The sequence below is a fragment of the Chroicocephalus ridibundus genome, chromosome 8 (genome assembly GCF_963924245.1).
Source record: "Chroicocephalus ridibundus chromosome 8, bChrRid1.1, whole genome shotgun sequence".
Classification (NCBI taxonomy): Eukaryota; Metazoa; Chordata; class Aves; order Charadriiformes; family Laridae; genus Chroicocephalus; species Chroicocephalus ridibundus.
Genome location: NC_086291.1, coordinates 40,590,722 through 40,610,354, shown reverse-complemented (window position 1 = coordinate 40,610,354; position 19,633 = coordinate 40,590,722). Strand labels below are relative to the sequence as shown.

General features: G+C 50.1%; 1 protein-coding gene across 1 annotated transcript in view; it reads left to right on the top strand.

The window, feature by feature from the left end:
- Window positions 1–12,661, top strand: part of DNAAF8 (dynein axonemal assembly factor 8) — a 96,402-nt gene extending 83,741 nt beyond the window's left edge. The window contains exons 28-32 of the mRNA XM_063343609.1: window positions 624–744; window positions 3,334–3,551; window positions 5,162–5,247; window positions 9,270–9,339; window positions 12,449–12,661. Of these exons, the coding sequence (XP_063199679.1) occupies window positions 624–744; window positions 3,334–3,551; window positions 5,162–5,247; window positions 9,270–9,339; window positions 12,449–12,526 (573 nt within the window). The 3' untranslated portion in view covers window positions 12,527–12,661. The remainder of the gene's footprint in view (window positions 1–623; window positions 745–3,333; window positions 3,552–5,161; window positions 5,248–9,269; window positions 9,340–12,448) is intronic.
- The last annotated feature ends 6,972 nt before the right edge of the window (window positions 12,662–19,633 follow it).

Genomic DNA, 19,633 nt, shown 5'->3' with positions numbered 1-19,633 from the left:
CCCTTCCAATCCGAACCATTCTGTGATTGTACTCTGATCATTTTCCTCTCAAAATCAGAGTTTGAAATGGTTGGTTCATGCACAATGAAGGGATGGAAATTTTTGAGCCTTGCTATATCCACATGGCACAGAGGTGACCCAGCTGAGTTAGTCCGAGGAGATTAGCTCTGGAACTGGAAGCAGCTGGCCACATCTGTAATATGCTTTACTACTGTGGATGCCCTCCCTCTGCGACTCAGTTCAGAGCATTGTGACAGCGCTGAGCTGGGATGTGGGGATGTGCTGGTTCATTCAGAGGCAGAAGGGACCCACCAGTCCTTGAGTTTCTGGCCTTGAACAGCTGGGAGCAGAGACTTTAGAAAGATATTCTGGTTGTAGGACCTTTAAAAGGATGACAAGATGCCATGCTGAATTAAACCTCCATAAAAAAAAGAATGCATGCAAAATGTTCTTGTATCTCTAGCCAAGCAGGTGTTTTCTAGGCTGGCAATTACAGCAGTACACAACAGCAACAAAAGCTTCACAGCTTTCATGAATCAATGCTGAAGAAGTGTTATCCTGCCTGATTAGGTCATGGTGTTCACATGACTTGCTTCTCTCTCTCCTTCTCTTCCCTCCCGCAGATCTATAACCTGAAACGTGACCCCATAGTGACTTTGGAAATCAACAAGCCGCGCAAGATCATAAAACATGAAACGGGAGGGCAACTCAATTTACTGGGCTCTGAGCAACCATGCAGTCTTGGTAAGGATATGCATAACTCTCGTTATAGATTGAGACTGTTATTGATTAATTGGACAGCAAGACAAACCATCTGGTGGCGGCAAGATTTGGTATTGATGTCCTCTCAGAAGGGAGAGAGAACTCTGAGCTGCAAAGAACAGCTCCAGTGGAGTCCATCCGTTTAACTGTTTGCCTGCCAGGCCTTTCCACTGCCAGCGCTTTTGGGGGGGTTTAAAGATAGGGCTGTTCGGAAGTGCCGGCCTCAGCACCAGCAGAAGAACGAGCACTGGCAACGCAGCCGGTGTAAGCAACGGTCCGCATTTCCCTGCTGAACTTTTACAATGTATTTCAACACCCACCTGGCTGCGGTGGTTTGTGCATCCATTCACAGCCTGCCACAGGAGAGGCCAAGACACTGTAGTGATGGGCGATTGTGAGACGTTTTGTTCTGTGAGTAAATAAACGAGTTTATGCAGGGAGTGCTTTTGGCAGTGTGGCCACCTAACTCTTGGGAACTGGACTGAGAGCTCATTCAGTTCCCACTAGCTGCTGAAGAGCTGCCAGCTCAAAATAACTTCCAGTTATCGCTGGTCTGAATTTGATTTGAAGTCAAAGCTTCAGCAAGCCTGTCAGTTCCCCCGGATGCCTGCAGTTTCTCTGGGCCATTTCTGTTGATTTTACTCGATAGGCATGTGAACAACACAGGCTGTGATGCAGCACCATTGGTGCCAGGAGCCGTAACTAACACACGGGGATGTTCCTGTGGTAGGGTACTGTGGATTGATACCAAGCCGTTATAAACAAGCCGTAAAGCGTCCCTGTGGTGTTCACTGGTGAGCAGATGTGGTTGGAACTGGGTCATTCTCATTCCTGCGGCTTGAGTTCTGATGTGACTGGCAAGCAGGAGGGTGGGCAGCCAAGAAAATGTTCCTGCGCTACACCTGATTGCTGTTGTTAATGCCAGCAATAAAACCACAGGGTTGTTGTGGATGGGCAGAATGGTGTGATAAAAATGTAAGAGAATTACAGGTTATGGCCTCCCACCTTAAACTCTGACTGACACAGGACTTTTGGCATTGACCACATACCAGCAGGTGCACGAGACAGCACATATGAGTGCAAGGAGGGTGGTGGTTAAGTCAAGGCCTTCGCCTTGTCACCGAGTCACCTTGGCACCAAGTCACTTTTGTGTAGGGGTCTCTGAAGGAGGATTTTTCCCAAGGTAATTAATTATCAATGAATTCTTTCCACTGTCTTATGTTGGCTTTGGGCTATGCCCTACGCCTGCTTCATGATCATTACAAAACTCACAAATCCTCAGGCAAGCTCCTTTTCTTCCGTTGCGCACTCATACCTGAGAGACTGACTGCATGAAGGTTTAAGACTTAACTGGTGCCTATGGTGAGGAGTGAGGCCTATCTTGTAACACTACTGACGTTCCCAAGCTGTTGTATGAGTCCCGAAACAAGAGCTTGGCAGCTGTGTGTATGTAACAGCAGCTTTTTGGAGATGACCGGGTTGTCCAGCATGTAGCCGTCTGACCTTCTCCTCTGGGTAGCTGCAGAGAAGTGATCGCTTCGTTGTGTTTCTGGTGGGGTATGTCAGCTCAAGCTGTGTTGAGTGCACAACGCTGCAGTGAGAGGAGACTTGCAGGTGTTCCCGGTCCAAAATATCCTGGGTTGCTATTGCTGACAGGCAGGGTATTTTCCCCCATCAACTTAGTGCATGATGGGAAAAGACCAGGCCTGTAGCACTGGTCTGCTGTGACTGAAGCACTTCTTAATTATCAGAAGAGATTGCAGAAAATACAATAAAATAGCTTGTTGTGAAGAGAGCAGAGGTATTCCGCAAGCTTTGTGCAGCCCGGTGTTAGGAGCAAATCTCAAAATGTGTGTCCCCGATTTCCTGCTGCACGAGGATCCCTTTGCTTTGAAGATGCTTAAGCAGAGTAAAAAGGAAACCAGTGTACATCCCTGATGTGTTTGTGTCTCAGAAAATGTATTTCAAAGAGTTACTGTCCTGGAAAAGCAACTACACGTGATCTCCGAACTGTCAGGCACAATATAGTAAACGCCTCCAGCAAGCCCGACAGGTCATTCACTTTACGGTCTCATCTTGAACACTAGAGGTAGCTCTTGCACACAAAGAAATCTCTCCTTTCAGCAAATAATTATCACAAAGCTGCTGCCTAATGGACAGACAGATTTATCATGAGGAAAATATGAAATACATTAAGTCTTATGTATGCTGATGAGAATTACATTTTGGATTATAAAAGCGGCTGGATTAACAGATTTCTTTGCTTGGAAGAAATTAAACGGAATAGCGTCTCCTGTAGCAAAGCAGCAGTTGTCCTTGTCTGACTCCTGAAATGGGGTCACTACTGCTGTCTTGTGATCTCCAGATATGTACGTGTAGGCATACAGCAGTTTGACAGTTCAGGATGAGCAATCGCATCTGTGAACATCCCAAACGATGTAACGATGCCCGAGTGCCCCTGATCTTCCAGTTTACTTGTCTGTGGCAGGGAAGAATTAGTGAGAGGGTAAATAGTTGGGGAGGGGTAGGTATAAAACAAGCATCTGTTGTGTTGTGATCTTTTCCCATCAGATCACTCGTTGCTTGATAACCTCTGCCAAACCACTTGCCTGGTATTGCCTGGGATAATTCTTCAGGGTTCAGAGCACCCACCCTATGTCGAACTGCTTGATCAGCTTATTGGCAAAGATTTCACGATGACCGGAGTACGCCTCACCGTCCTGGACGCACCACAAGCTCGCTGCATCTCTGAGATACTAAGCAGGGCAAAGTGCAGTGTTGCAGCAAAGGTATGAAACAGCTGGAGTTGTGCTTTGCTTCCTTCGCGCAGAAGAAGAGCCTTTTAATGCCCGCGCTGTGCTAAGATATCTAGGCTAGCTCTGAGCAAACTTGCTTTGGTAGCAGTATTAGCACAGCACTGCATCTGAGCTCTAATACCACTGGTAAGTAATGTGGGCCACGTGCCTTGCTAGCTAGTCCCGACCTCGTGTTCCTGTATCTGCGCTAGCTCACTGCCACCTAACCTTGACATCGCTGTGTGCACGAATCCTTAACGTGAACGGCACATCCCCGTTAAACACTTCATTCCATTCACCTATCAGTGCGCTGTTGCCGCTATTGTATATGTTCTGCTGCTGTATCCTGTCTTGGTTTTCCATATAAACACAGTTTCTGTTTCCCTTTCTCTAATCGCACCCCGTTAATCCTCTTCTATGGTGCTAAATAACCCTTCCACTTTTTGGACTGTGCCCTGGAGTCCTCGGCAGAGATTTCATTTTGCTTCTCGTTTCGTTGGTGCTGACAGCTCAAGCCGCAGTCCGGCATGGGGTTTGAGCAAGTGCTCACCGGGCTTAAGCATGAGATGTGCCTGTGGGGTGAGCGGATACACTGATTTACACCAGCAAAGTATCTGGCCCGGGCTGTTTTCCTCTTTGCACTTGGTGTAGGAGAAGCCCACCATTTCGGGAGCCTTACTAGGGCAAAGCAGTAAGGTACAATGTGGGGGGGAAAAAAAAACAAAAACAGTGCTGTCAGGAGCACAGAGTAAACAAGGGGGGAAACTGCTTATACTGGAAGTAGCAATCAACAAAGGGCTGTCAGAGACACACAGCAGTGCCTCTGAAAAAAGGCAAACATTTGTGCTTCCAGCCTTTCGGTTATAAGAGTCTTAGGTAATAAGAACAGGTAAGATCTTTTCAGGTTGTGATTTTTTTAAACTGACAGCATCCCTTTGAAGTACATCTGTATAGAATAGCAATTACATCTAGCATCCAATTAGACTAAGCACTACTTTTTTCTCCTGTGCTTCCCCTGAGGATGCCATCCCTCTGCACAGGGGAATGTGCACAGCTCTCTAGGGAGGACAAAGCGAATCAGCGTGTGGGAAGGAGAGCCATGGCAGCGGCACTGCTCTCCTGGCAATGGAAGCACTTCCTCCTGTCAGAGATGAATTACTCTGGGCAGAGCTGGAATGTTTCCAGAAGGGTCTGGCACTGCTGAGCCAAAGGTGAAATGAACATTACAGTTTTTGCTTTTCCTTGCCAGAAGGAAGATGGGCTCCTTCAAGCAATAAGTGTTTCTGCTGCGATATCTCAACACTCACCGTTATCTCCCTATTCCTGCTTCCAGCAGACTTAGTGACTGAATAACACACCTAAGTAACCTGCTTATTTTCCCTCTGAGAGAAGGGAACGGGAATAATAGTATGCCGTAGGAGCGGGATAACTAACAGTTCAGACACGATACTCTTTCAACTTGAAAGAGTCTGTTGCTTTGTGACTTTCATCCCCTCACGCAGCACACAGGCAGTCATCTGTGCTGTCAGCGGCTCATCAGCGAGGCTTACGGCCCCATTTCAGTGGCTAGCAACACCAAAGCTCCCTTCTTCCCTCTCTTGCAGTGTTCCCTCTTAATGGATGGTTTGTGTCTGGTGCTGGCAGCGCAGCGAGACAACGCGGTCGTTTGCTTCGACTCCCTGCTGGACAGGTAAGTGGGGACAACGCGGCTTTAACAGCAGTCTCAACCCCCTGCTAGAGAGCTTGTGATCTGAAGGAGCGCAGCTGACTTCCTTCTCTGTAATTCCCTTCCAGTTCAGGCTCCCATGAGGTCAGGTGCCACTCAAAGCCAGCCGGTTCTTCAGAAGTTGTTTTGTTGTTAATGGGTCGATAGCTCAGCATTCCCCAGTTTCAAACTCATGTGTCCTACACTCAGGACCTTAAATAGTGAGTTGTGTTGTTTGTTTAAGGACTTGGAGTGCCTGCGAGGCTTGGCGGCGTGGTTCCACAAATACCAGGGAATTTTCTGAAATAAGGGCTCACATTGGGAATAGACCTGCTGGATCAACAAAATTCCTAGGAGAAATATCTTAGCAGTTTCCATAGTTTGCTATGGAAAAAAGTTACTTAAAATAAACACCAGAGAGCAAAATCAAAAATCCGCCTCTTAAATAAATCACCAGAAATGCTGGGTAGAGGATTTATAAGCCTGGTAATACAAACGGAACCCCTCTACAGGGACTGATTAGTGAAATAGAATGATTATCAGGCCAATTAACCCACTGTCCCCCAGAGGGAAAGTTTCCTTGCACAGGGGCTGGTGTTTGGCAACGCGTTGTGTAGTTCATGCACATGGTTTCCTCTGGGAAAGGAAGCCAAGAGTCTTTTTTTTTTTTTTTTTTTTTTCCTGACACATTGGGTGCAGAGCAGTCCGGCAGCCACACGGATAAGGCTGTCGTGACTTTGGCAGTACCATCTGGAGGACTTGCAGATAACGCTGTCAAGGGGACAGGAGTAAGGAATTCGGGGATGCTGGGGTTTACAAGCGTCAAGGAGATCAAATGCGAACATCCAAGTTGGTAGACACCTGGGAGTTCTCGTACTTTGATGAAACGTTACGGTGCTCAGTCACAAGGCCACACCTGGGAAGAATAGTTGGAACAAATGTCATTGGTAATTTTTTAAAAAAATTTTAGGCTAATGACAAAATTTAGACATGGTTCCTATTCATTTAAAATCACACCCTTGGGATCCACATCTCAAACCTCTCACCCAGCAAGGCACAGCACCAAGGGGAAGCAGAGAGCAAGTTACCCAAGACCTTTCTAGTGAGTTTTCTCCCGCCCTTTCCCTGGTTTACAGGAAAAAAGTGAGCTGTTGGGAATCCCGGAGATCAGTGCCGAAGGCAGTTCTGGGAGAGTGGCTGGTAGCAGAGCTGGCAGCCAATACAAGATCCCCCACCTCTTTATTTTCCTCAGGTTTTTGCTCATCAGAGTCATGAGTGCTGCCTAACAAGCGACACAGTGTAGCTCTTCTGTAGGCTTCACTTGCCGTGTTTCGAGATCGCCGGTCTCCAGGCAGCACCCCCTGAGCAAACCTCACAGTGGCTTCTCACTGCCATCCGCAGCGAGCCGAGGGGCTGCGAAGGAAGCGGGGAGGAATAGGTGTGGACTCTGTCGATCTCGCTCTGCGTCTCTCACCCTGGTCTGTGCCGGTATGGCCGGCTGTGCAAAGGATAAACTTCTTGCCGAACTGCAAAATAGGTGTGCATAAACTACGGCTGTTGGGAGGTGCTCCCAAATGGCAGGATCCGCTCTGCCTCTTGCCACCATGCCAGAAATAGTGATCACGCAGCCATTTAAAACCAGCTCTACAAAAACATATTTGCCTTCGTGATCGACGATGCTTGTGGAAGGGAGGGGCAGCAAGGTGTGCCCAAAGATGGAGAGGAGGGGAGGCAGTGATCCGCCGGTAGATCAACTCGAGCCAACAGTAAACTCATAGGCTGCTTCTGTCATAAGCCACCATTAAAATCAACTTTGCAAATACCTTTGAAAATCCGGCCTGATTTAACTAGTGTCTCATAAGGACGCTTCATGCTAAGACATCTTCATTGCCTAGTTTATAAACATTTCAAAATAACATCTGAGGTTACTTACACTTATGAGTCCATCAGAGGGAGCCACGTGACCTTTCTTGTACTGAATAAATCACTGTATATTTATTTCACTCTTCCTGCCACGGCCCAGGATTCCCGTACCTGCGCGGGTTCTGGCCTGCATTTCAGCTGCATTGCTGAAGCACCACTGTGTAAGAGATTCTTTTACAGCCCTGGGATTTGATTCACAGCTGAGCCACGTTACTTAGGCTTTGTGCCACGGGGAGAAACGTTGCCATCTGTATGAAAGCCGGGGATATGATGTCAGAGATGGGCTGTGGTAAGAAGGAGGAATCAGGTGTTGAGAGGAACAATGCGGGCTTTGCTAGTGTAACTGCTCGTAGTTCCGAGCCTGTTAAAGCTTTCCTAAGCCAGCTCTAGCAGTGGCACATCAAGGAGAGACGTTCACTCACTGGAGGATGTGCCGCACGGAGCAGTTGCCTTAAAGACAGGCGCAGACCCTGCTAAGGGTGGGGTGATGAGGGTTCAGCAGCAGCTGTGCCCATTCTGTCCGTTTGCTGGCCGCCTATGAAGGCATAATTTCTGCACCAAAGGGCGGGAAGGACAGAGAAGGGGACCACATTTAGGCAGGTGGGGGCACAAAAGCAGCCTTGCGAGCTCGATTGACTGCAAAGAGCGGAGCCAAAGCAGGGATCTGGGAGAATCTGGGAGGGTGCCAAGGGCAACTCGTAGGGCAGAGTGAAGTAAGCGTCGGAAGAGGTTGAGGGGAAGCTGAAGCACAGCCTGAGAGCAGTGGGGACCGGAGGGAGAATCCAGAGAAGGAAGTGACACAATCCTATCCGCAGACGAGGAAAAATGATGTGAGACTTGCCTTTCTTGTTCTGTCAGCATCCGGTTGCCTGCATCTCTGATATAAAGCATTTGAATTTTCCCTGACATGACTTGTTTTTACAGCCAGATTTCCTAGCTGCGGGGTGGCAGAGGGAAGAATTTACAAGCAGATTCAAAGCAGCTCCTGGAAGAACGGCATGCTCTGCTTTTTAGGCGTGACAAACTAGATTTAGCTGCCTTAATAGGTGATACTGATTTAATACTGATTACTCCTCTATGGTGATTTGAGCTCTTTGAAAGTACTTTTAGATGCCTGTAAGATTGTTAGGACCTATCTGTATTGTGCACGGTCTTTAGGAACTCACCTAGTTAACGTTGTACTCGCCTCGTAAGCAGCGTTCGACTAAAACGTGCCGAAAACCCAGCTGCATCAGGAGAAAAGCGGGTTGTAGACCTTATACCTTCCTGGTTTTAGACTATGTAGTGCAATCAGAACAAAAGTGAAGTGTTAAGGAACTTAGCTGGATGTTATTCTCTCTGATGAAACGTTCTTACCAAGCGTTAATTGCCGTTAGCAGGGAGTGATGTTATCCCTATAGGAAGCTCTGGGAGCTTTGGAAGGAAAGGAGGTGTAGAAATCAAAAAAAGAACACACGAGATGTAAAATCTTGGAGCTGTTGAAAACCACTGAAGGGAAAACTGTTGCCAAGCACAATACCTGGATATGGGGGCAGGGAGCAGGGAGTGGTTTCCAGAGGCTCTGGAGAGTTTTCAAGCCTAAGTCTTCAGACATAGAGTTAGTTTAAAAAGCGATTTTGAAGTTTGCGTCTTGCCTTTGAATTTCTCTTGAATATGGCTTGCGGTCAACTCATGCGTGGCTTGAGGTGGACCAGAGCAAACCAAGGACTAGTGAAGCAGACTCTGCTGCTGAAGGCAGCTTAGAAAATCCTGGGGTTTGGGGAAAAAACCACGTATTATCTTTGTGGAGAAAAAGACCCCTGCACAGAGCTAACTACATTTATGTGTGTTTCCCACTGCCCCAGAGACCCCATTATGCAAGAGGTCATTACAGTTGTTTGAAGGCTTATATTTTAAGAATCCAAATCCATTTATACAAAGCTTTGTAAAACCCGGGATTTATCTGCGTAAAGAAGTTCAGTAACAGATGCACATGGCCAGAGCTGCTGGCACAGAGCATAGTCCTCCTCAAAGCTAGGTCATCTGCAGCCTCTGACAGCTTAGATGGCAAAGTAACACTGCCTTCCATTTTTCTTTACCCACAGGGTCCGTTGGCAGCAGCAGTCAGTCCTGGACACTGCGCAGCATCTCCTTTATCCCCAAAATGAGAAACAGGTAAGTAGAGAAGTTTATGGTACATATATGTGTCCTTTTTCTCCTTGTGATGAATTAAATTTGTTGAAACTGTTTGAATTTTAGAAGCAAAAATCAGTTTGTATGAGACAGAGGTGGTGCCTCACGACGGCCCTGAGCCTTGGCTTATACTGGGAGCCCAGCACGTGGAAGGTGGGACCAAAACCTTGTCGAACTATCTTCCACACTACACCAGTGGCACTACTTTGAATCAAAATATTTTAAGATTTAGATAAAGATACGATATTTTCTGTAGATGTCAGTTACTTTTTTTATGAAGAATCAACACTTAGTAAGATATCTGGGATACTTGTCAAAAATAAATGACGGGAAATGTTCATTCAGCCCTACTGCCAAGCCTGGCATGTGTCCTGTGTTCGGGAAGTTGTGTTTCAGAAGCCCGAGTCCAAATGGAAGATGAGGAATGAAGCCATTAGCCATTCCGGGGATGGGCTAGCTGAATATTTTCTCAGTAGCTCATCCCACGAAAGGAAACACCAAGCTCCAGCTTTTTTTAAAGACACTGAGTGGGAATAAACCGCACAAACACCTTTAAAATTCTGGCTGTAATCATCAAAATTTCGTACAAAACAAATGAGATTTGGATACAGGAGGCAGTGCCTGAAAAGGCAGAACTAGGAGGTGTAAAAGAATTGGGAAGAACGAGAAACAGTAGCAAGTGGGTGAGCCTTTCCTGTAGATCCCTTTTGCTTCCCAAGAAAAGCCCGCAGGAGCGAGAGGTGTGTTTGTAACCTCATGTAACACATCAGAGCTGCTGCTTGCAGCACCAGTGCTCTAAGGACTCCGCCTTAAAAGACACAGAGCCCTCTTTGAAGTCTGTGTTCTTGCTTTTAACACAGGCAAAACTACCCCAAACTCCTCCAAAGTCGTACAGCTGCTCTTTTCGTCAGCCTTCCCTGAGGCGCAGTAAAATCCTCCCCGGGCGTAGCTGGGATTGTCGGCGCTGCAGTGCCTGGGAAGGTCTGCCTGCGCGGCTCTGCGATAGCTGCAAGGCTGTCATAGCACGGCGCTTACCGCTGCCGGGGTGCCAGGCTGTTGCCAAGTAATGTGACAGGGCAGCGAGGCCAGGCTGTCTCCTGATTTGCTTTGAAAAGGACATTACATATCTCTGGCTGACATAAAAGCCCTTCTGCTTCACGGCTACGGGGAATCAGCCTATCGGGAAGAGGCTTATAGTACTTTCTACGATAGATAAAGAGAAAAAGCAAATATGCTCAGCCCTTCTCTCTGCTTCTGGCAGCCTGGGCCACTGAATCTAATCTCTCCAGCGCTGCTGGAAGTGGGGGCTACTCAAAACAGTTCAGAGCTTTGACCATGAGTCTAGTCCTGGGACGGTGGTGGGTGCAGCGCTTCTCACTGTGGGTTACAAGAAGCACAGCGGCAAGTAATGTTGATTTTCAAACAGGCCTTTTGCTCCAAAGTTCCAGGTGGATTTAAAAATCACAGAGCAACATCTGAGGAACAAGCTCACCAGGGAACAACCGTACCTCAAAGGATGTCCCTAGAAACGATGTTTGATCCTCTGATCTCTTGCTAATGAGTTTATGAAATGTCAGCCAGGCTTTCCAGGTCAAAGCTAACGAGCAACAACATGATATCAGGCAAAGTTCGGGAGGGTTAAATGAACACGGATTTCAAATCCTCATGGTCTGAGCAGAGCCTGCAGCGTTTACTGGTGGAGTTGAGCCATGGAAGTGAAAAGGAATTTTCATACTTGCTCCCTGTGTGATTTGGGACTAAGCAATAGGATGAGAAATCAGCTTTCCAAATTTCAGTGCTGACATCTGCGTCTGGGCTAGTTGTCTTGCCTCTTTCTGCAGTCTCTGAGAGAAACAAGTGTTTCTATAGCACTTTTCACCTGCCCTATTTGAAACATCTGCCTTAGGAGCAGATGAATTCATGCTTTGGAAGTTCCTTACTCTCGGGCAGTGACCCTGCAGGCGCCTGCTCCCCGTGCAGCCTTCTCTTGGGCACGCACAGAGCAGCTCACATCTGGAAGCGACAGAGACACGTTGTGCTGCTGCCACCGTTAGGGGCTGTTGAACTTCCAGGGGGCCCCTGTGAAGTGGTCCCAGATGTCCCTGCACCTGGTCCATGCCCAGGCTGGAACCTCCCCAGCGATGAGAGAGCTGTCAGGGCGTGCTGTGTTCAGCCTCGTGGCTGGGATGTCCTGTGGCTGAATGGTTTCTACTCGCCTGCAGCTCTGCACCGTGGCTGGGATGAGATCCTGAGACTGCGGTGGCCATCCCTCAGTGACTGTGCAGGACGTCATTGACCTGCCACTATTAGCAGGTCAGAGCAAGGGAGGTGACGTGGTCTCTCTGCAGCCATTCCTCAATACGAACTCACGGATGTGCAGCTGAACCTCTGCTGGCAGGTGGCACTAATCCCTCCACTCTGCCCAGAGCCCTGAAGCTGCTTCAGCATCTCCCTCCCTGCAGAGACAGCTGAAACCTGGGACTGGAGCAGAGCGACCCAGGGAAAACACATCCCAGCCACTCTTGGCATGATCCTTACCCCCTCAGCAGCAGGCAGAAGGGCTGGAGTCCTATGAAAGAGACCTAAAAACCCATGAGGAGAGGCAGAGTGCTGGCAAGAGGAGGGCTCCGAGGGCTGTGTGGGGTGGACTGTCAGCATGGCACGTGTCATGCTTTAGGGGAACATGGTGTTCATCAGCACAGGCAGAATTGCAGACTGGTCCTGAAGCCCTTGGCGCTAAGCTGGCCTCCCCATCTCCGAAGCAGCCACGCTGAAAGAACCACAGAGGAGCGAGGTTTGGGAAGGGGAGGGAGTTAGATTTCCCACTTGGCACTTTGCATGTTGTTGGTTTTATTCAGTTCCTTGAAAAAGTGAACATTGAGAACGACCAAACAGTGGCTAGAACTAGCAGGCATTTCCCTGCTGGGGGACACTCGTGGCCACCTCTCTGCTGGGATTAATTCACCCTGGTAAACGTCCTCACTATGCTGCCTGCCTGCAGCACGCACGAGAAACCTAGCTCTGAAAAGAAGTTTCTTTGCAATGCAGAGAAATCACAGCGCTCTCCCCCAACCCCTTCTTTTCTCCCCAGGCTGAAGAGCTGCTCTGTTGCCTTTTTGACTCCTTGACATCGGAGAGCATCCACCGGATTGAATCCCAGGATTACTAACCAAGATGGTCAAGGCCTCCAAGCAGCCCACGGATGGACACCACTGCGGATGTCCGTGCAGATGGACACACGGGGGACTCCCAGCCTTTAAGAGTACTGTTATTTGTTTGTCATTAAAACACAAAGTCTGAAGTATGGTATTAAGTAAGATAAATGAGAGTGGTGTGAGGAAGGATCAGTGCCCAAGACCAATCTTTCTGAACCGTAGCCATGGCTTCTGGTGGAATGCATTCAGAGACAATCTGCTTGCATTCATGGAGCAAGGTTTGGAGCATTCCCCTGGCTGGGAACAACTCAGGGAGTAAAGTAAATAGGGGCAGGTGCTCGCTGCTGTCTTACTCCCGGGTGCTTGGGGACTCTGTCTTCCCTAGGCTCCAAAGACATTATGGAGAGACTCCATTTTCTGCTGCTACTATGCTCTTTGAGCCAAAGACAAAACCCCAGTAAATAAAATGGAAATAATCTGAGGGAAGGTTGTGTCCCTGGAGAGTTCAGTACACCAGGTAGAGCTGTTGAATAAGATTAAAAGCTGGACAGCTTAATGCTCGCTTGCCTCTGCTCCGGCAGCCCAGTTACCGACTGGCTCCCTGCCCTCCCACAGACACACAACCCTGCCTCTTCTTCCTCCTTCTACAGCAGCCCCTGAGCCTACTGCACTGCCTCCTTGGCCGAGTCCTTTCTGTGAGCTGTCTGGCAAGTAAGCTGGCATTAATATGAAGGTCCTCAGTCCCACTGGGCAAATTCAGCTCCTTCGGAGGCCTCATGCTTCTGTCTGCCCTACTAAGGCAAAGATTTAGACGAGGACGCGCATCCAGTTCCAGACATCTCAGACGTGGCCCAAACAGTCTCTGTGCATTCTCCAAGTGGTGGTGGTGGTGAGGCAGAGCAGCGTGCAGCTGGCTGGGCCACCCCACCTCTGGGTGCTGCTGGCAGGGTGAACCCCTTCTGAGCGCAGCCTTTCCCTCTGGGAGAGCCTGGCCTGAGTCCTCCTCCCCAGCCATTAGCTCACACAAACTGAGAATTCAACCCCTCTCAGGTCTTTGTCCCCTTTCCAACTAGGCTGAAAGCGTCCACGAAGTCCAAAGGCTGTTAGAGATCTGGCCCTGCAAGCTCTGCTTCCTCAGCTGGTGATAGTCCTGCCTTGGTCTCTCTCCTCCTCTAAGCTACCTTGAAAGGGCAGCGGTCAGCTGGGTGAGTGGAGACAGGGAGAGGGCACTTGCCCCAACCTCACGCAGCAGTTTGGTGCCAGAACTTGGAAGTACTCTCCAAACTGCTACTCCCTGGACCAGCTCTTTGGGCTTTATGAACATCTCCTGAAGAGAAGCTCCAGAACCACATGCCCACAAGGGAAACAGGCAGCTGCCCCGGTCTCCTGGGAGAATGGGGTCCTGGGAGTCGGCGTGACAGAAAAGCCTGCTCTGCTCCTGCAGCTAAGTAGGCCATTTCCTGCACTCCAGGCGCATTTCTGTCATGCTTGTAAGCCATGTACGGCTTTGAAACAAATGAAAATTAAAAAGATCCACCCCCAGCACTCTGGGAATTTGATCTGAAAAAGGAGCATGTTGGAATAAAACGCAGCCAGATAGCAGCTGAAGGACAAGGCCTGCAGAGCTACGTGCAAGAAAGGGGCATGTAAGGCCAGCAGCAGCCCTGCTCCCAGCCAGCGTAGGGCCACCACATCCGTGTCCGACTTGCCGGGGCCCTCAAACCCGTGATCACAGGGAGCTGGACGTCAAGAGGTGATGCTGTGGTGACTGGCAGCTGTCAGCCTGGGGAGGTGACATCCCGTTCGGACACCCCTGGCGCAGTCCGTGCTTGCCAGCAGGCAGGAGCTCTACAAGCTTCGCAGCCGGAGTTGAGATGACTCTTAATTCGCTGTTTAAATATCCAGGGCCTGGCACAAAAGGTACCCTGTGGCGTGTTCCCTGCCAGAGAGCCCCACTGCTGAGCCTTGTTCTCTGTGAGCCTCCGTCCACCAGCACGCGAAGACCTGTGCCTCAGTTTCCCGGTTTTTATGCATGAAACAGAGGTACCAGCTCTGCCGCGTCCCCCAGCCGCACCAGCAACATCATAAAAATGGGGCAGCACCCAGGTATTTTTGAGCGAGTGGCTGCCGCAATGTCTTTGATTCCTATTTTAAAGCCCAGCTAATTAGTTTCGGTGTAACAAACTACCATGCCCTGCACAGAGCAGGGAAAAGAATCATCCTCTGATATTTCTAAAATGCCAGGATTCCATAAATAAACTGGCCAGCCTTTCCTCCCGGAGCACCCCAGTCCTCTCCGGAGAGCTGACAACCAGGAGCGCCGCGGACCCTGCAGAAATCCATCCCGTCACCCCTCTGCCAGCTCCAGCTCCGTCAAAGGCAGCTCACGCACTGTTGTTGGTTTTTTTTCCCTGAAAATTGCCACAAGGCAACCAGGATTAGCTAATCAGAGCTGAGGAGCAAATTAATGATTGCTAGAACTAGGAGAAAGGCAGATTTGATCGGAGATTGCCAGCTTTGCAGCTGGCTCCTACTTGCAAACAATTCATTTAGATTATGAAAGCAAGAAATTGAGTACAAAACCCCCTAGATTGTTTGCTTCCTAGAGAAAGAAAAGAAAAGAAATGGAATTTAGATTAAAAATTATGCAGAATAGTATTAATTCCCCACCCTCTCGTGCCTCCCCTCTTGCTGGAAAACCAGAGCTAATCAGAATTTAGCATTGTTCTGCTGCCAGTGTCAGAGCTGCCTCAATGGAGGAGAGATAAAATACAGTAGGTGGCATTTTGTGTTAACTCCTTAGGGTCCTGCCGTAAGAAAGATGGGAGCGCAGTGCTGATCTCCCGTTTTCCCGGCATGCTCCGGCTCGATATTCATCACCTTCCTTCAATAGACAAGTGCCTCGGGGTGCAGAGCAGCTCCTCATCCCGTGCGGACGTGTTGTCTTTATCTGCTGCGTGGAGAGACGGGTACCTCTTGCATGAGCCCTTCGTTCATTTTACAGCGAACTGGTGTCCCGAGGGATGCCAAGGGTGCTGGGTGCTCTTCCCCATCGCAGGCACAGGCAGCAAAGAGCCACGCTCCCATCGTAGCTTTCTAAGCTCACTGTGTTCCCCTTTGTGCCAAGGACAGATTTAACTAATTATCAGTTAGACCTAGAAATCACTACCAGCAGCTGTGGGATGCTGATACCAAGCAGGGTGAGGGGAGGAGGGCCATAACAGTTCCCTTATCAGCACCAAGCAAGGTGCCCGCATGTGTGATTCACAGGTGGAGGAGCTCAACTGGCAGCCGATCTGCTCTGCTCTGCCGGGGATCTGCAAGAGCAGCTCATCCTGGCGGGCAGCACTGGCTGTACCCTTCTCCAGGTGGCCCTGGCTCGGGGTCGGTGTCCAGCTGCTGCCAGGACAGGTGGGGGACATCTCTGCCGACCGTCTTTCAGCCACCAGTGCAGACTCAGCAGCTGCTCAGAGGATTTGCAGTCTGGCCAAACTGACCCTTTCACCTTCCCTGAATTGAAATGACATGGAAAAACCCAAAATTTTAATCGCCTCAGAGCAAAACTTGTGGGTATTTCACTTTGATGTTCTCCACCAACCTTACTTCTGCTGCATGAAGCAGATTTGAAAACATGTGACACCTGGAATTGAAACAACCCCCTAACACCAACGTGTGGACTTGATTTGGGCCAGAACAGTTCTTTTTTCTTTTTTTTTCTTAATATTCACATTCACCCCAAAAAATTGTTTCTGCTCCAGTGCTATGTGCATGAGCCCTGCTGAGCCCCAGGGATGTCCCACATCACCGTGCAGACCTGCCAGCCTGAAAATCACTCCCCAGCAAACAGGATTTACTGCCCTCCCTGTGAACTCCATAGGCACGGCATAGAAATTGGGCACCAGTTTTCATCTCCAGAGGCCCACAGCTGGCTCGGGAAGTAGGAGGAGCTAATGGGCCTGCTGGAGCTTGTCCCCACATCAACCATCCTCACCAAGCTGGATGATCTTGGTCCACATATTTCCCATGCTCGCAAGTATTTGCCTTGCTCTAGCTGGCATCGCCATAATGCATCTCTCTCTTGGCCGAGAGCCGCCACTGCTGGATTTCCAGGTGTCTCTGCACCTAGAGAGCTTGTTGGACCACCACACAAGAGACCTGGTCATGCTGGAGAGCTGAAATGCTTCGGGGATTAGTGAGACCAGCAGCCGGGATGAAGATATGGCTGATCCCCGCCAAGGAAAACGTGTGCCTCCCCATCATCTTCCCAGTCTGGGATCAGGACCCAGGCTCTCATCCCAACTCTGTCCCATCAGGCGCGCAGTGGCCCTTTTCTATTCCTTGATCTCCATCTTCCTGGGGCACCATCTCCCCAGCCCATCGCAGCAGGAGCCGCTGATTAATTGGTACTTGGCAATTCCCCATTGACAGGGGCTGGAGGAGCACAAAGGGCGGTTTGTCTGCAAGGCTGCGAGCTTTGATAAAGCGGGGCCGGGGATGACTCAGATGTGGGTAATTAAACTCGTTGGAACAGCGGATGGCTCAGGCTGAAATACCAGCCCAGTGCGCGAGGAGCTCTTTGAACTGCTCTAACTGGGTCACGCAGGAGACCGGTGCCGGCAGTGCCTTGTGCGGGTTCACCTGGCCCCTGGCACAGCCATAACCCAACGGCAACACCACTCCCCGTCCCAAAGAGCAGCCGGGTTCGCTCCCTTTGAGCGGGGCAGGAGCTCTGTCTGGATGTTTTCATATGGTGCTGGGCCAAGGTGGGGGCTGCTGGTACTGCAAGTGCTCCTGGGAGCTCAGCAGAGGGGCTGTAGGGCAGTTTGTCTCCATCCATCCATCCATCCATCCATCCATCCATCCATCCATCCATCCATCCATCCATCCATCCATCCATCACACCCCCAGGTCCTGCAGGAGAAGACAATCTGGGCTCCTCCTGCCCTTGGCTGTAAGACCCACCACAGGCTGGGATTGGCCTGGGCTGCAGGGACTCCTGGCCAATCCCCTGCTGCCCTGCTGTCTCTGGCCAATCCCGCATTTCCCTGCTCCTGCACTGGCCAATCACATGCAGCTGCTGCTGCTGGGAGGGGTATATAAACCCTCAGGGTGGGCTAGGGGACTTGTGCTGGTGGGGCTTTGCCTGGCTGTGGGTTTCTGTCCTTCCTCCTGCTGTGCCTGGTTGCTCTGGCAGGTGAATGGATGGCTCTGGGGGTTACTTCTGCCCCCCCCCCCCCCCCCGAGACCTCCTCCTTGAAGACCTGTGTGATGTTTGCCATTTTCCGCACATCAGGAACCTCCTGAGATCTTTGTGAGCTTTCAAAGGTGATTTCAAAGATAAAGACTCTTGTTTCCAGCAAGTTTCCACAGCTGATCAGGAACCTCAGGTGGCTCCCATGGACCTGCGTGCAACCAGTTTGCCCAGGACCTTCCTGCAGGAAGGATGGGGAAGGACTCTTTATTAGGGCGTGTTATGATAGGACACTGTGTAACGGCCTCAAATTGAAAGAGGGTAGATTTAGATTGGATATCAGGAAAAAATTCTTTACTGTGAGGGTGGTGAGGCACTGGAACAGGTTGCCCAGGGAAGCTGTGGCTGCCCCATCCCTGGAGGTGTTCAAGGGCAGGTTGGAGGGGGCTTGGAGCAACCTGGTGTGGTGGGAGGTGTCCCTGCCCAGGGCAGGGAGTTGGAACTAGATGATCTTTAAGGTCCCTTCCAACCCAAACCATTCTGTGATTCTGTGATGCTCCATGTTTGCTGACTCTGGACTGAAGCTACTGTGTTGTGCTGCTGGTGTTGATCTAATAGTGGAGATGTTGATGCTGCAGTGACTGAAATCTGGGAGACTTCTTCAACTGATCTGGAGAGGGAAGGAGGGAGCAGGGCAGGGCAGCATGGCTGTCCTTGCCCCTCTGACTCAGCTCGATGCTCGCCCTCAGCTGGCCACCACTGCTGGGCACCTGGAGAATGCATTGAGCTCATGCAACACAGCTGCAGGCACTCATATACTGTGAAGCTCCTGCTGGAAGGCAGCTGCCTTTCTGTGCTCTGAGCAGTGACTTTGGGTGTGGGACTTGTCCTTTCCAGAGCTCCAGCAGAAGGTCCTGAGCCGTTTGTGGCTGTGCGCTGGGATGCTGGTACCCTCTCAAAGCAGACTGGCCAGGGAACGTGTACCTGAGAGCTGTGGAGCAGCTGCACAGATCTGCAGGTCTGGTCTGCGGTGAGCTGGACTTACTCCATGGTCGAGCAGAGGAGGCTTTGCCATGAACAAATGGTTCCCAAAAATGGCAGTAGCTTGTCTCCAGTCGAAAGCTGGTTAGTGACTTGGAGCTGGATGCTTCACGCTGCCCGGAGTTTGCTGTAAGACTAAAATGACTGTTGTGCTGAGGGAGGAGAGGGTCAGCTGTGCTGGTTCCCGGTCTCTCACCCCATGCTTCTCCTTCCGCAAGATCAGGCCTCCCTCGGGAAGCCTGGAAGCCAGCCAAGATGAGGTTCAGTTCCTGACCCTGCAAGCAGAGGGGGAATCCTGCAGGCCGTCCCCATGTGCTGAAAAATGAGCCCCTCGGGGGGCGGGGTGGGGAAAGACTGGCCTGGCTGAACAGAGAGATAGGGTCGCAACTCAGGGGGAAAAGGAGAATTTAGGACCTTTGGAAGAAAGGGCAGGCCACTCATGAGGACTGCAAAGGTGTTGTGAGGCTGTGTAGGGAGAAAATTAGAAGGGCCAAAGCCCAGCTAGAACTTAATCTGGCTTCTGATGTTAAGGACAATAAAAAGAAAAAGTTTCTATAAATACATTAGCAATAAAAGGAGGACTAAGGATAATCTCCATCCTTTATTAGACAGGGTGGAAACATAATGACAAAGGCTGAGGGACTTAATGCCTTCTTTGCCGCAGTCTTTAGTAGTAGGACCAGTTGTTCTCCAGGTTCCCAGCCCCCTGAGCTAGAAGATGGGGAGAGGGAACAGAATGAAGCCCCCATGGTCCAAGGGGAAATGGTGAAGGACCTGCTACAGCACTTAGACGTATGCAAGTCTGTGGGTCCGGATGGGATCCACCCCAGGGTGCTGAGGGAGCTGGTGGAAGTGCTCACCAGCCGCTGTCCATCGTTTCTCGTCAGTC